The 15,198-nt window shown below is 36.8% G+C and overlaps 1 protein-coding gene across 1 annotated transcript in view; it reads left to right on the top strand.

Moving 5' to 3' along the window:
- The window catches only part of LOC126412536 (nose resistant to fluoxetine protein 6-like), a 331,497-nt gene that overhangs the window by 297,884 nt on the left and 18,415 nt on the right, over positions 1-15,198 (top strand). Inside the window, exons 9-11 of the mRNA XM_050082181.1 lie at positions 1,810-1,978; positions 4,307-4,500; positions 13,321-13,450. Coding sequence (XP_049938138.1) covers positions 1,810-1,978; positions 4,307-4,500; positions 13,321-13,450 — 493 coding nt within the window. The remainder of the gene's footprint in view (positions 1-1,809; positions 1,979-4,306; positions 4,501-13,320; positions 13,451-15,198) is intronic.

Below are 15,198 nucleotides of genomic sequence, written 5' to 3'. Positions count from 1 at the left end.
TATGCACTAGCACATACATGTTAACTCAGTGTAGTTTTAAAATTTCCATGTAAGAGTAGATAACAGTTATCAAATTCTAACTCTCCAATTTTATATTCTTTCCACAGTTCTTCATAAAAGTCTCTCTCTCTCTCTCTCTCTCTCTCTCTCTCTCTCTCTCTCTCTCCCTCTCTCTCTCTCCTCTCTACTGTAACAGCAATGGGCATTACTGTGAATAGTATTCCAGAGTAAATTCCTATGAGCAACACAGTCACATAATTATTTCCCCAGACAGTCAACACGAAGCCCTATAGATTATGTTTACATGCACAAAGAACAGTATTAATATCCAGTAAATGCTTGATACAATTTCAGCCTGATGCAGAGATCACCAGTTAAATCTAACTGCAGAAAATATATGACTGTACCCTTTCCAAACACTAAAAAATGGCATAGTTGCATGAAATCATCCATTGACATTGTCCTGACTATATAGAAACATTTTCAAAGTGTGTGGGATCTGTATCAAGTTAACAAACATGGATTGTTGAAGTTGCACAAATAACAGAAGCCTGTGCAGTCACAGAGAAATGATACAGAAATAATGAAAAATATGAAGTAGCAAAAGTTTGAAGAATCACACCAATTAGATGATAAGATCTGCTTACAAATTTCAAGAATTGGTCCTACGTGCTTAATTTATGAATTTCTAAGATACATTACATATTAATCTTTCATGAATAGTGTGAATAATACCTCCATATGAAAATATAAGCTGTCAAACTCCCATACACTATGAATAAAATAAGAAGAATTCTTAAGACAGGAGTGGGGGACCCAATGACGTCATCAGTTATGATTGCAGTGAACATGGTGTCATTGATATTGGTCTACAGGTGAATGGAAACAAGTCACTTGGTCAGATGAATCATGTTTCTTGTTACACCAGGCCAGTGGTCATGTCTGCATACTCTGTCAGCAAAGCAAACGACTGCTCAAAATATGCACAACACCATGGATGCAAGCTGATGGAGGCAGTATTATGCTATAGGGGACATTACCCTGGGCTTTCTCAGGACCTGTGGTAGTAAACAAAGGCACCATGGCAGATGTGGACTATGTGAATTTTATTGTGGACCATCTGCAACCCTTCATCCTTGATGTCTTTCCCGATGGTGATGGGATTTTCCAGCAAGAAAACTAAATATTCCACAAAGACAGTGGTTTTAGGAGACAACAATTAACTCATATTTATGTCTTGGCCACAAAATTCGCCTGACCCATATCTAATGGAATACATACGAGACCTTATCAAGCACCAGCTCCATGCCCACAAACCACCAGCCCATAATTTATGGCAGTTGTGTGATCTGTACATAGACATACCTACAGAATCCTACCAAGAATGTATCTAATTCCTGCCATATAAAATCACTGCTGTATTGCATTCCAAAGGTGGACCAATATGCTACTGGGCAAGTGAGCATCCTGTTTTGGCTCATCAGTGTATAAAAATGAGGCAACCCAAATGGTCAAATGTTTTGTTAGGGTCATGAGAGAGTTTCACAGAAATTCTTAAAAAACCTGAATTGTCACTTAGTTGAAGGAAGATGCCAACTATTCCACAAGAACGTGCATTGAAACAAATTTGATAAATTTGGCACTTGTTGTAACTTTGGTGATTTTGTTTTATTTCATGATCATTTATGACAATGACAAGATTGGTGTATATGCTATTGTTTGTTCTAAATTATATCACTGCTATGACATGATCTGAAACTGATGACAACATAATGTATATAACATAAAGAACTAGTACTGTTGTTCCAGGTTGACTCCAGCACTTATTGCCTTTGTTCTGGTGAGTGGCTATATAATGGATCACCTAGGAGAAGGACCTATGTGGGGAGAGGTCATAAATCAAAATTCTCAGCTCTGCAAGCAATATGGATGGAGAAACTTGTTATATATGCAAAATTTCTTTGCATTTGAAGACATGGTTTGTAAACTCTGCTAAAAATTATTATAGTGTATGGACAGTGCAGCTAATAAGAAGTAATCATATAACCATAGTTTACTAAAAACTGATACGTGCATCAGACTGCATATTAAGAGTGCCACTAAACAAACACTAGAGGGCAATCAACAGCAACTTTAAGTTATGATCAAGAACTACAATAAGCTTTCAAATGAAAGCCTTGATTGTATTTTATTTCATGTTTATTAAAGACAAATGTGAAACATCATTTCCTCAGCACAGAATCAATAATATTTAATGGAATTTGAATTATTGTCTCACATTGTGAGTGGGTACACCTTGAAAAATCACTTGTTGCTTCTGTAGCTACTCGTGCACTACATTTCCCAGACTTTTCTTAGATCACAAATGTACCCCTCCCCCCTCCCCCCAAAATGCTTCTACCCCCCATAATGCTTCTTTCAGTGGTTCAGTTACATGCAAATTAGTAGGTCAGGTCTGGCAGGTAGGAAGCCACTTACATTACTTACCCTGGATCATAGCAACAATTGAATGAATGTATGATGCCAGGCAAAATCACACAACTGAACAACACCTGAAATAAAAGTCCATACTGTTTACCCCTTTAAAACAAAAGTGTTTCTTGAGCATGTCTTTATGTTAGTCATTGTCAGTCCTCCATCCATGTAGTGACCCAAAATTGTTCTTTTTTATTCCAGAACAGAGTTACTTTTTTATTTTCTTATAAATCCACAGTTTACAGTTCGAAAATAATAAACAAAGTTTTTTTTCTGAAGCATTAGCACGTCAGTATTTCTATATCACAGTTTGTTTATGTAAGTACCCATCCTGAAGACACTTCACTGAGCTGCAACACACCAGGGCAATATGATGTGCTAAACCAACACCATTTTTTCATACATTGATGTTGATTGTTTTTGGCAATTTTTCCACTGCTATAATATTATTTGTGTCACTATTTGGTATGTAATAATGTCACTCACAACAGAAGACATCACATTTTTAAGTTTCCTGAAAATATTTCAACAAATACTATGCCGCCATTAACAGAATATACAAACTACAGATCTGTTCATCTGTATGATAAATATGATAAATGCTGTGGTCATGTTTGCAATGCCTTTGTTTCTTTGTGTACAATTTCTGCAACATTCTTCAGACCATATGTATTTTTTTTTATTTAATGGCTTATGTAATGAACATTTGTGACAAGTTAAAATTGTGCATAGACTGGAACTCGTGCCAAAATACCTTCCTTTCGTATCCATATTATGAGAAGGAAAGTTGCCACTCACCATATAGCGGAAATGCTAAGTCGCAGATAGGCACAACAAAAAGACTTTCACACTTAAAGCTTTTGGCCAATGGCCTTTGTCAATAATAGACACACATATGTCCCCCCCCCCCCCCCCCCACACACACACACACACACACATACACACAGACTCAGGCAACTGAAACCACACTTCAGTTTCTTAGAATGCAGTCATGCGTGTGAGTTGTGTTTGTGAGTGTGTGTGTGTGTTTGCGTATGTGTGTCTATTGCTGATGAAGGCCATTGGCCGAAAGCTCTAAGTGTGAAAGTCTTTTTCTGGTGCCTATCTGCGACTCAGCATCTCCGGTATATGATGAATGGCAACTTTCCTTCTCATTGTTACATTCCATCCTGGATTTTTCCATTGTTTCATTCCTTTTGTATCCAATGCACTACTTATTTCACTACCTGAGCATGCTTTACAGACTGATTAATAAGTGTTAACTTCAACTATCTTCCATCCACACCTTCCAAACTTCACTCCTGCTCTCTGATAATGCTACAGGATCAGTTCTCTGGGGAAAAATGATATAGTGGAAAGTTTGACCATACTAACAGCTTAAGAATTGTGTAATTGGAAGTGTTTGGGCCTTGAAAGGTATATAGCTGTGTCTGTTTACCACAAGATTATAACTTGTCACCAAAGTTCACATGTTGCATTACTTTTGGCTTTGAAATGTTGCTCTCACCTTGAAGTTTCACCAACCTTGTAAACCTTCCATCTCAGTGCTATCATTGTTACAGTAGGTTATAATAGTGAACACCATCATATAAACAGACAAGTTAAATAAATCCCTTTGTGATAAATAACTAAATGATGGCTTGAGAACATATTTACATTGGTGTCATCTTACGCATATAGTTACTATTACGGTGTCTTAATTCACCTCAGTTTAATCAATGTAAGAACATGTAGAAAGTGGACTGCATGCATTAAACTGTTTTTCTTCACTTTTATTCATAAATAAGTTGTAATTGTGTAGGTAAATGCTACTAACCCCTTTATATTCCAGTGTGGGCCACATACTCATCACCTGGCAATTGATATGCAACTGTCCTTATTTCTACCATTGATGCTATATTTGTTGCATATGAATGCTGCAGCTGGAGCAGTTGTTTTGTTCTCTGTTAATGCAGTATCTACATGGTTGAGGTTCAGTAAAACTGTGGAGCATAACCTATCTATTGTCATATTCCACAGTGTCAAGTAAGTACCCCTGATACTAATGAGAATATTAGAGTAAAGCTATAAAAGTTGTTATGTTTGATTAACTTTATTTAACAAATAATGAGAATTAAAATATGATGAAAATATGGGATAGCAAAAATATGAAAGAAACTGATAGAGGAAGGAGGAAAATTTTGTCACAAAGTACTTGAAAACTATAACAATTATTCTGCTGGCATCATACTCTGTAATGTGACAGCCAACAACTGATTGGATCATTACTCAAGTGTTACAGTATTAATCACGCACTCTTATATGAATGGAGTCTGAATTGCATAATAGAAAGCAGAGGGTAATGTTAACAGAGTAAACCATAGTAATAAAGCTAATTCAGAGAGATCAGATATAATACCCATCAAGAATCTGCATTTGACCTGTTCTTATTCTTGATCTACATAAAGAACCTTTTAAAGACTTTATAAAGCTAATTGAAAACTGCAATATTTGTTGGTGACATGAATATACTGTTCAAGACTGGCTGAGCTACATGCTAACAGTAGTAGAAACACAACGGTTACTAAGCATAATTAAGGAAGCAGGAGCTATTAGTTTTTTTTTTCTTAAAAAAGCAACAGCACTTTTATTATTAAATTAGCTTTATTTTAACTTATACACACACATCTGTTTAATGACAGTTAATTATTAATACAGTGCACATAATTAGTTATGGAGAGCTACTGTTGCCATTCCTCATCTACGGAGGTTCTCCTACATGAGAGAATCTTTAACTGAAACTTCAGAACACGATGAGAGAATGAACAATTCACTGGGGCAGTTACATCTGTTAGTCATGAAAATTTGGAATGCAGAAAACAAATAATAATGACGTACACATTTCAGAGCAATGGCACAAAATACATTGCTGACTAGAAGATAACAAATGTTCCTGAAATTAATGTGCCTGCCATTACAGAACAGAAGCACTGTAACAAATATGTCTGAAAAGGCCATGTGAGAATCCCACTTTGGAGGGATCTTGGTGCTTGCTTCTACTCGAGCTAGGAACATGGGGTAAAAAGTTTTGATTTAGCCTGGGCCAGCAGGCATTTATGTAGGCATTCAAACATCTGTCTTACTGTACCTTTGTTATAGGATATTAAACTAGGGTCAAATGAGGAACTGGAGATGGCACCCTGCTTCTCCAGTTAACCCATAAAATTCTGCCTTTCTCAGAAAAATCTCATGGTTCACGCAATCGAACGCCTTAGAAAGGTCACAAAAAATTCCAGTTGGAGACATTTTATTATTGATTGATTCAAGAATCGCATTGGTGAAAGAATATATTGCATCTTCTGTTGAGATGTTTTTCTGGAAACCGAATTGACTTTTATTGAGAATATTGTATTTACTAAGATGTTCAAGAATCCTTCTGTGTACCAGTTTCTCGAGAATCTTGGCGAAACAAGTTAAGAGTGAAATAGGATGATAATTGGTTACTTTGTTTCTGTCACCCTTCTTGTACAATGGTTTCACCACTGCATATTTAAGTCTATCAGGGACAATTCCTAGTCTCACTGATTCGTTAAAGATGTGGCGCAGGACTTCACAAATGAAAATGTGTGTGTGTTTCAACACTTTGATGGAAATACCATCAATACCAGTTGAGTTTTTGTTTTTCATGGTCCTTATTATCTTCTTAATTTCCTCAACAGTGACAGGAGGCATGCTAATCTGGGGTGTTACACTAAGTCCACTTCTTGGTAAAAGATTCAGTGCCTCATTTATAGAACCATTACACCCTATTTTATCCGCTGCAGTCAAAAAATGCTTGTTGAAAATTTTTGCAACATCTTCACCTTTATCAATGATATTCCCATTATGTCTAACTTCAATATTTTCTGCATCATTTGAGTAGCTACCAGTTTCTCTTTTAATAATACCCCAGATGGTTTTTATTTTATTGCCAGAATTATCTATTTCTGATTTGATGAACATACTTTTTGCCTATATCAGAAGTTCATTTAAGATCTTGCAGTACCTTTTATAATGAGCTCTTATTTCAGGATCATTAGTATTTCTGAGAGAAACATAAAGCAGTCTTTTAGTCCTACATGATGTTTTTATTCCTTTTGTGAGCCACTGTTTGCTGGTATGGCCCTGGTACTTGTTCTTTGCAGTTCTTAGAGGGAGAACAGCTTCAAAGTGGCACATAAATTCATTTATAAATAGGTTAAATTTGTCATTGACTTTCAGTGCTCTCTAAGTTGGACTCCAGTCAATGAGTTGAAGATAACTGTTGAAGATCATGAGATTTTCATTATTAATTACCCTAAATGACCTTTTACAGACTTTGTCCTTCTTGTGTGGGCATATATCATTGATAGCTAGCAATTGGCCATCAAGGTCTGAAAGACCATTTATGGCTTGTTTTATTGTTGCATTGGTGTTTCTATTCTTATCAATGAAAATATTATCTATAAGACTTGAACAGTAGTTCGTAGCCCTTGTGGGGAAGTCTACCATGGGTGTGAGGTTGTATGAGTTCATTATATGTAGCAGGTCAGCTCTACTACTATCATAATCTAGAAAGTTAATGTTAAAGTCTCCTAAGACTACAATATTTTTATTTTTTGAATATATATGGGATAGAAGAGATTCGAGTTGCTTAAAGAACATACATTGCTTCCCTGGTGGGGCCCTATACACTGTTACTACAATGAGTGACAGGGTCTTGGTGCTAATTTCTATACCACAAGCTTCAAAATGCTGATCAAAACAGTATTCTGTGAGCTCTAGAGATCTATACATTATATTCTTTTTTACATGTATAATTACACGACCCTTCTGCACACTGTTTCTACAAAAGTGAGAGGCAATATGATAGCCATCTAGATTCAGCATATTGATACCCTCCTTTACATGGTGTTCAGTAAAACAAAGGATATCGGCATTATCAATAGTATTACTGTCACTAATGTTCTTTGTCAACAGTTCTAGTTTACTTCTTAGCCCCCTTATATTTTGATGGAAAATACACAGTTTGTCACATTTAGTATTGACTTTTTGAGGAAGTGAGTTGCTAGGTTTCAAGACGGGTGAGTTTTTGCACATGCTCATTAGATAATTGGTCTTTTGCTGAGTGTCATTTCTAACTGACTTACCTAAGTCATGGTTTTCCCCTTTTTGTTGCAAAACCATAAAAAATCTTGATTTAGTAGAGCAGGTTTTCTAGGCCTCAAGCTCCTCTTTTGATTGTAGACTGCTGCAGGCCTTGGTGACACTACAGTAGTTTTAAGGGAACACTGTGATCTAATTGTTGATCCTGCTGCAGTTAATATTTCAGGTGCTGTAGTTAGCTGGCTGCAGTTAGCTGGCTCTGGAAGAGTTATAATATCAAATCAGTCATGAGGCCTCCAACTAAAATGTGCCATCTCATAAGGCCTATGAAAGATTACACACATCTCAGAGCTCCCAACATTTACAGAATGCTGTATGAGTGCAGACAGTATTATCCCAGGTAAACCATGTACAAAGTGGAAGAGCATTGGATTGAACAGGAGAGATGTTTGTGACAAAGCTATCCAGGGAATTCAGTGGTACCTGAACATGCTTTAGAAAATGAACATAAAATTGTATCTGTTGACACCTCATCACAGGGGCTACTGGTTTCTGGGATAGCATAATAACAGAAGCTGTAGAAATCAAAATACATAATAATACCTTCAATAAAGACAGTGGCTTGCAGCTGAGTACAGCACGGAACCAGGCAATCACAAAGTTAAAGTGGGCACAGCAGACACAAGATGAAAACGTGTATGTATGGACTGCGCATCAATGACATGATGCCCAAGAATGTGGCTGTATAAGGTCAAGACCAGCAGTTATACAGCAATCATTTACTGCTTGATAATGGTCAAGAAACACTCACCGAAAAAGTTGTAGATGCATAAGTGCTTTACTTAGCAGGGAGCCTGAGAAAATTTTACTCTTTACTTTGTTTTGAATATCTCGGGATTTCCAGTTCCCCTGTTCGATGTCTCCTAGCAACCTGGAAACCCTCCACATGCATGTATAGCCTTCTTGAATTTTTTTTTTTTTTTTTTTTTTTTTTGCCCCCTCACATTAGTTGTGAAATTCACAGCTTGTTTTACATTCACTCCTGTTTATTAATTGCAAGTAGCATTAGAAGCATATGTATTGGCATGTAAGTGTAAGGTCCCTGAGAAGGCTGTGCAAGGTAGTATGCAATCAACTTTACCTAATATTCTTATTGCAACTTCTATATAAGAATGCTTTGTTGATATTAGCTGCGTTGTACCTGAAGATTATACCATAGGACAGTATGAGTGAAAGAATGCTGGCAATAATACCTGCAGGTCATCATAGTGAAAGAGATATCCAAGTGTAAACCAGGCAAAACTGAGCTTTTTAATCAATTTATCCATGTGCTAGAACTGTGGTGTCACCGCCAGACACCACACTTGCTAGGTGGTAGCCTTTAAATCGGCCGCGGTCCGTTAGTATACGTCGGACCCGCGTGTCGCCACTGTCAGTGATTGCAGACCGAGCGCCGCCACACGGCAGGTCTAGAGAGACTTCCCAGCACTCGCCCCAGTTGTACAGCCAACTTTGCTAGCGATGGTTCAGTGACAAATTATGCTCTCATTTGCCGAGACGATCGTTAGCATAGCCTTCAGCTACGTCATTTGCTACGACCTAGCAAGGCGCCATTATCAATTGCTATTTATCCTGTGATGCATGTACCGTCAGACCGATGTTCACCAATTATGAATTAAAGTTAAGTATTCCAGTAGTTACTTACGTTCTTTGCTACTATAAATTCCCTTACCTGTTCCAGACCTCACGCCAGCCTGCGTGAGCTTAAACGTGTGCCTTTCGGCTTCCTCTCCTAGTGGCTTGGCTGTCTTGCCAAGTCACAACAAGAACCACCTGAATTTCGTATGAATTTGGACATCTAAGAACATCACAAATGGAGCATCACCCATTGTGTGCTCATTGGTCTCTACTTCCAGCATCTGTAACTTCACATCTGGCTTTTTGGAACTGCTAACTGCTTCATAAGAATAAGGATTAAACTGTCTATTATAAAGCAGCCTATTCTATTATTCTCCTCACTGTATCTCTTATGGATGTGCTAAGGTCCTTTTTCAGTATATTTTTGTGATTAGTAAGAGTACAATATATCTGGTGAATTATTTATGTTGGTCAGCAAAGGCCAAACACTGAATCTTGTTGGATATCATTCTGAATGTAATTTTTGACCTTGTGTCTTCTGTTGTTAAGGTATCACTTCATCCAAACAGAGAGACCACCTTTAATGCCATACCATTTTTGTTTCCTCGTAGAATTTTATGATCTGTCCATCAAAGAGCCTTCGCAAGATCACATGCAATGACAACAGAGTAGTTCTTCTTCACCACCATCAAGATGGAGCTTGTAAGATAACATATTGCTTTTTCAGTAGTGACATCTTTATGAAAGCCAAACTGAGCTTCTGTTAAAATGTTATTTCTGGAAATGTGGTTCCTGATTTGGTTATTAGATAGTTTCTCAAAAATTTTGGAGAACACAAGAAGAAGTGAGATGTCTCTACAATTAGATGACACTAAAAGATATTTGATGACACCAAATGACAAGATTATATTTGATGACATGAAAGGATGTTAGATGACATTAAATGACATTTTAGACTAATAATTAAGGTCTATTTTGAATCAAATGTAATGTACATAATAACAAGACAGACATGAGAATAAGCTCAAATGGTCTCTGCATTCTTCTCCATGATTAAATATTAAGTTATGTAGGACCCTGGCTTAAGCTTTTTGGGGAAAGGTCTTCATCTTTGTCATACAGTAATAATAGAGTGCACATAACAGTTTGTATCACTGTCTCACTTACATTACTGAGGTTGATAATAGATGTAACACTGGAAATTCTCCTCCAGTTCCCATGAAAAATGTCAATTTTTGATCAGAATAACAATCCCGATGTGAAATATTCTGATGAACATGCCAGTTAACTGATTAGTTTCATGTTTCATAGACCACGTTTACAGAAACGAAACTTATGCTGGCAATTTACATGCTTGTAATTTAGTACATATTTCTAATAAAGAACTCACCAAAGAATTTGCTAAGGTGAAACAACTTTAATGTATGTTTGAAAACAGTCCTGTCTGATATTTCATTGCCGTGGACAGATTGTCATAGAGTTTTATAGCTGTGCATTTCACTACTGGCTGCGCCAGTAAATCAGTAGAAGGAAGTGCAGATAATTTTTGCTTCTAGTATTGTATTTATGAACATCCTTGTTACTCCCAAACTGCAATGGACTGTGGATGAAAAATGTCATCACTGAATAAATGGACTGTGAGATTGTAGTTAATATTCCCATTGGCAAAGATAAATGCCTGCAAAATGTACATGAATGAAGAACCCCATACATAATTCTTATTAACAGTACATTCTTTTGTGCAATGAAGATATTATGCTTAAGTGAAGAAATGTCCCAGTATATCATACTGTAGAACATCAGTGAATGGAATATTTGTAAAATATGTGTGATTTTTATGTCCCTAAAAGTGGTAGTTATTCTTCCAGTAAAATTAGCTGAACCTAAATATTTCAGCAGGTCTACTACATAGTTTTTACATTTTTAATTACACACACCCAAAAATTTTGACGTTATTTTTGGTTGTACATTATACTAATTTGAGATGGGGTATTTATAACAGCACAAAACTGGATGAACTGTGTTTTTTCAATGTTTATAGCTATTTCATTTGTGCAAAGTCTGTTAATATCTTAAACAAAATATAATTCATTATTTTTCCTTTTGATCCTTCTTTGCTTGACTTGACAATAGTCTTCTTTTACAACCTACCCCAACCTATCCCTCCTTTCTTCTTGTAGATAGTTTTGTGTCCAGAATTACTTAAATTCAGAACTACCAGTTCTGGAAGCTCTAAAAATGTTTACTTTTATTACAGCTTTAAAACAAACTATTGTCTTTCATGTATATCCCATATGGAAGCTGCAAAAGAGTTCAGAGGTTAGTTGGGAGGTTCTGGTGGACTTAAACTTTGACCAAGGCTGTGATGAGTGCTATATTGGATCACTTGACAAACATACTGCTCATGAAAGTCAGTGGACTAGATTTAAGAAGATTTAAGACTTGATCTCACCCACAGTTTTCACATGTCAGTAAATTTCATTACAGAACATATTCTGCTGTAGGGTGAAAAATTCATTCTGGTATATTGTTCAAGCTTTGATCAGCCCTAAAAACAGTGGGAATGAAGTCCACCCCCTTGGCTGAGTGGTTAGTGCATCTGACTGCCATGCAGTGCGCCCAGGTTTGATTCCAGGCCAGATCAGAGATTTTCTCTGCTCAGGGACTAGGTGCTGTGTTGTCATCACCATCATTGATGCACAAGTTGCCCAACATGGCACCAACTGAAAAAGCTTGCAACTCAGTGGCCAAACTTTCCCAGGTGGGGACTTCCAGCTATCAATGGCATACAGTCATTTCATTTTTTCAGTGTGAATGAAATTCCGTGCAATGAACTAGGAAACATCACTTTTTTTGTGAAAGAGTGCATTCAAGACAAGCAGTGGGGCACCTAAAGACAAGATGCACACATGTACATAAGATGGAGAACATTATCTGCAGTATGTGCTTTTCCAAAAATATTGTAGATTACACTCTCTTAAAAGACAAGGCGCAAGGGTTCAGTTTCTGTGCAAAATATATTTTTGTAGGATTTCTTCAGGTTTTGCTGGATTTTTCAAAATTTCCTTCTTTTATGTGTACATACGTACCAATGCAGTGTGTACACTCACTCTGCATCCTATTATGCTCTTGTAGTAGAACTACAATGCTCCAGATGAACATTCAATCCAAAACACAGTTCTAGACATAAGGGCACTACAGTTTCTCCTCACACTGTGATCCAGACCAATTGAAATTCCTGCTGTAAGCCATGGAATGCATCAAAGTCCTGTAATGTATGTATCATCTCCATTACAGTTGAACTGTACAATTCTTCCATAAAATACTACACTTCTCCCATCATATGCAACATTTATCTTATGAAGTGGATAGCTCTTACACATCAATCGAGTCATTTGCAAATACTGTTTAGTTTCCTTATTTATGTATGCATCAGAATTCTAAATAGTATAAATGGCCCCATTCATGTTCTATGTTGATCTACAAAAGGTGCTATTCAAAAGTATTTGTTTCTCTTCTTCTACTCTCTACTGCTTTCATTTTCCACATCACCTCTTGGCCTGTTCTCATTTAGGAAACCTGTTTTTCTACACTTCTCCTTAGCTTGAGTCCTTCTCTCTCTCTCTCTCTCTCTCTCTCTCTCTCTCTCTCTCTCTCTCTCTCCATTCACTGCAATTCTTTTTCATTTCATATTAATATATTTAATTTTGTCTATTGCTTGCCTCCTTAGGCCATGCATTATTTTTCTATATCTATTACTTCTCTTAACCAATAACTGTCAACTGAAACCTTAACACATTATTAAACATTGGAGAATCTCAATCATTGCTGTTAAAATCCATTGGCCTTTTTTTCTGTTCATATTATTTGCCTTCTTTGATTCTGCCTGACACATCTGCCACATTCACTACACTTTCTCATATTATTTTCTTTGTGCTTCACTTTTCCTTGTGAATATTATTTTGTTATGACTGTGATTTTACATTAATTGGTCTTACTTTCTGTAACTAACTGTTGTAGACAATTTTGTGTGTAGCATTGCTTACATTCATTTTTCATTACTTATGAAAATTTTATAAATTAATAACTTTAATTGATTTTCAGGCCATCTCAGCTTTACAGGACAGCCAACGTTATGTATGGACTGCCTCTTCCAAGGGCGTCACCCTACATTTTTGGAGTATTGTTAGGCTTTTACATGAAGAAAATGGAAAAATCTCTTAGGATTCCAAAGGTGGGAGTAAATTAGTAGATTACAACCAACAGATGTTTGCTTCAATTATTTCATGCATCTGTGCATTCCTCTTGCAGCATGTGTTGGAAGATAGGGAAGCTAGCTAATATATCACCTTGTCATTGCCATATTTTCGAGCAAAACAAGAATAATCCTAAATTAGTACTTATACAGGGTGTCTACGCCAAAATTCCCTGTTTTAAATGCTTTCTATATACTAAAACTAAATGAATTAAACTTTTTTCACAAAAATAGGTTGTGTGTGAAAATAAGTTTAAAAAAATTACGACAATAAATCAAGCAGAACCCCTGAGGTGACAACAAATCAAAACAGAGCCCCTGCAGTGACATAAAGAACGTTGAGTCTGTTTTCAGTTTCCATCCAGGTCTGATGCAATATGTCCAAAGGAATGGTGTCAATGACTTCCACAATCCGATTATGAAGGTCTTAAATATCTCGTACTGCAGTGGCGAATGCCCTCTCTTGATATAGCCCTGTAGAAAAAGATCCACTGGTGTGATGCCAGGAGACCATCTTGCTGAAATCAAAGGTTTGGTTGCAAGTCTGCAACTTTGGGGGGAAAGACAAAGATCTCCAGCATGCCTAGGTACGTCATTCCTGTGACAGTTGTTTCAGCAAAGAAGAATGGTTCAATTATCTTGTCACACATGAGACCACACCAAATGTTCACTTTTGGGCTATCTCATGCCTTTTCCCTGACACTGTGTGGACTGTGCAACCCCCAGATTCAAATGTTATGCTTGTTCACAGTTCCAGAGATGCAGAATGTGGCCTCATCAGAAAACATTACACTTGACAAGAACTCAGGATTTCAGTAGATTCGATTAAGCATTTCATATGCAAATTCGTTTCGTCGCTATTTGTCATCAGGCTTTATGGCCTGCAGTATCTGCATCTTGTATGAATACAGACACAGACACTTTCTGAGGACTTTATGAACATTGCACAAGGCATCTGAAGCTCTCATGAAGTTGACAAACTGATTTTTGTGGACTTCATTGAAATGTTTGGCGGATATTCTCAACTTGCTCTTCAGAGACCAGCTGACCTCCTACATGACCCTTTGCAAACTGACTGTGCCATGTGCTCTTGGCATCTGGTGCTGCTTTCCTGTAAACACCACAAAACTGCCTTTGCACCATAACAATGGATTTAAACTCTGCATACCAAAGCACAGTTTGTGCCTTCTCATGAACTGATGCCATTTCTGCTTCAATGGACAACAATTCAAGTGTGCCAGATGTTGAAAAAATTTAGGCAGCAATTTTAAGTCCTTCAGCGCCCAACGGACAACTCAGACCTGAAACAAAGAACGATTTACTAATTTTAAGTTGCCTCATAAAATAGGGAATTTCAGTATAGACACCATGTATTATCTTGACCTGCACTGCTGTGAAAAAAAAAATGTATTCATTACCTGCATTTGTGTATTATAGATCATATTCTGACCTTTCACAATTTTTAACTTATATTTCTGTTAGTGTAGAACAGACAGAGTACATGCATTTTTAGCTGACCAAATGCTAAAATAATTGTGACAGATATAGTAAAAACCTCAGCATTGTTAAAAGATATGCCAGTATGATAATCCTTAAATCAGTTAATAAATCTAAGTTGGGAGCAAAACAGTTCTCTCTCTCCACTGCAATTGGAGCTCTGTGTATAAACACTGGATTAAAACTCGAGAAGTAAATGGAGTAATTACATATTGAGTATATATATAAAG

Source organism: Schistocerca serialis, chromosome 7 (assembly GCF_023864345.2).
Source record: "Schistocerca serialis cubense isolate TAMUIC-IGC-003099 chromosome 7, iqSchSeri2.2, whole genome shotgun sequence".
Taxonomy (NCBI): Eukaryota; Metazoa; Arthropoda; class Insecta; order Orthoptera; family Acrididae; genus Schistocerca; species Schistocerca serialis.
Note: the sequence above shows the minus strand (reverse complement) of the source record. Positions and strands in the feature narration are given on the sequence as shown.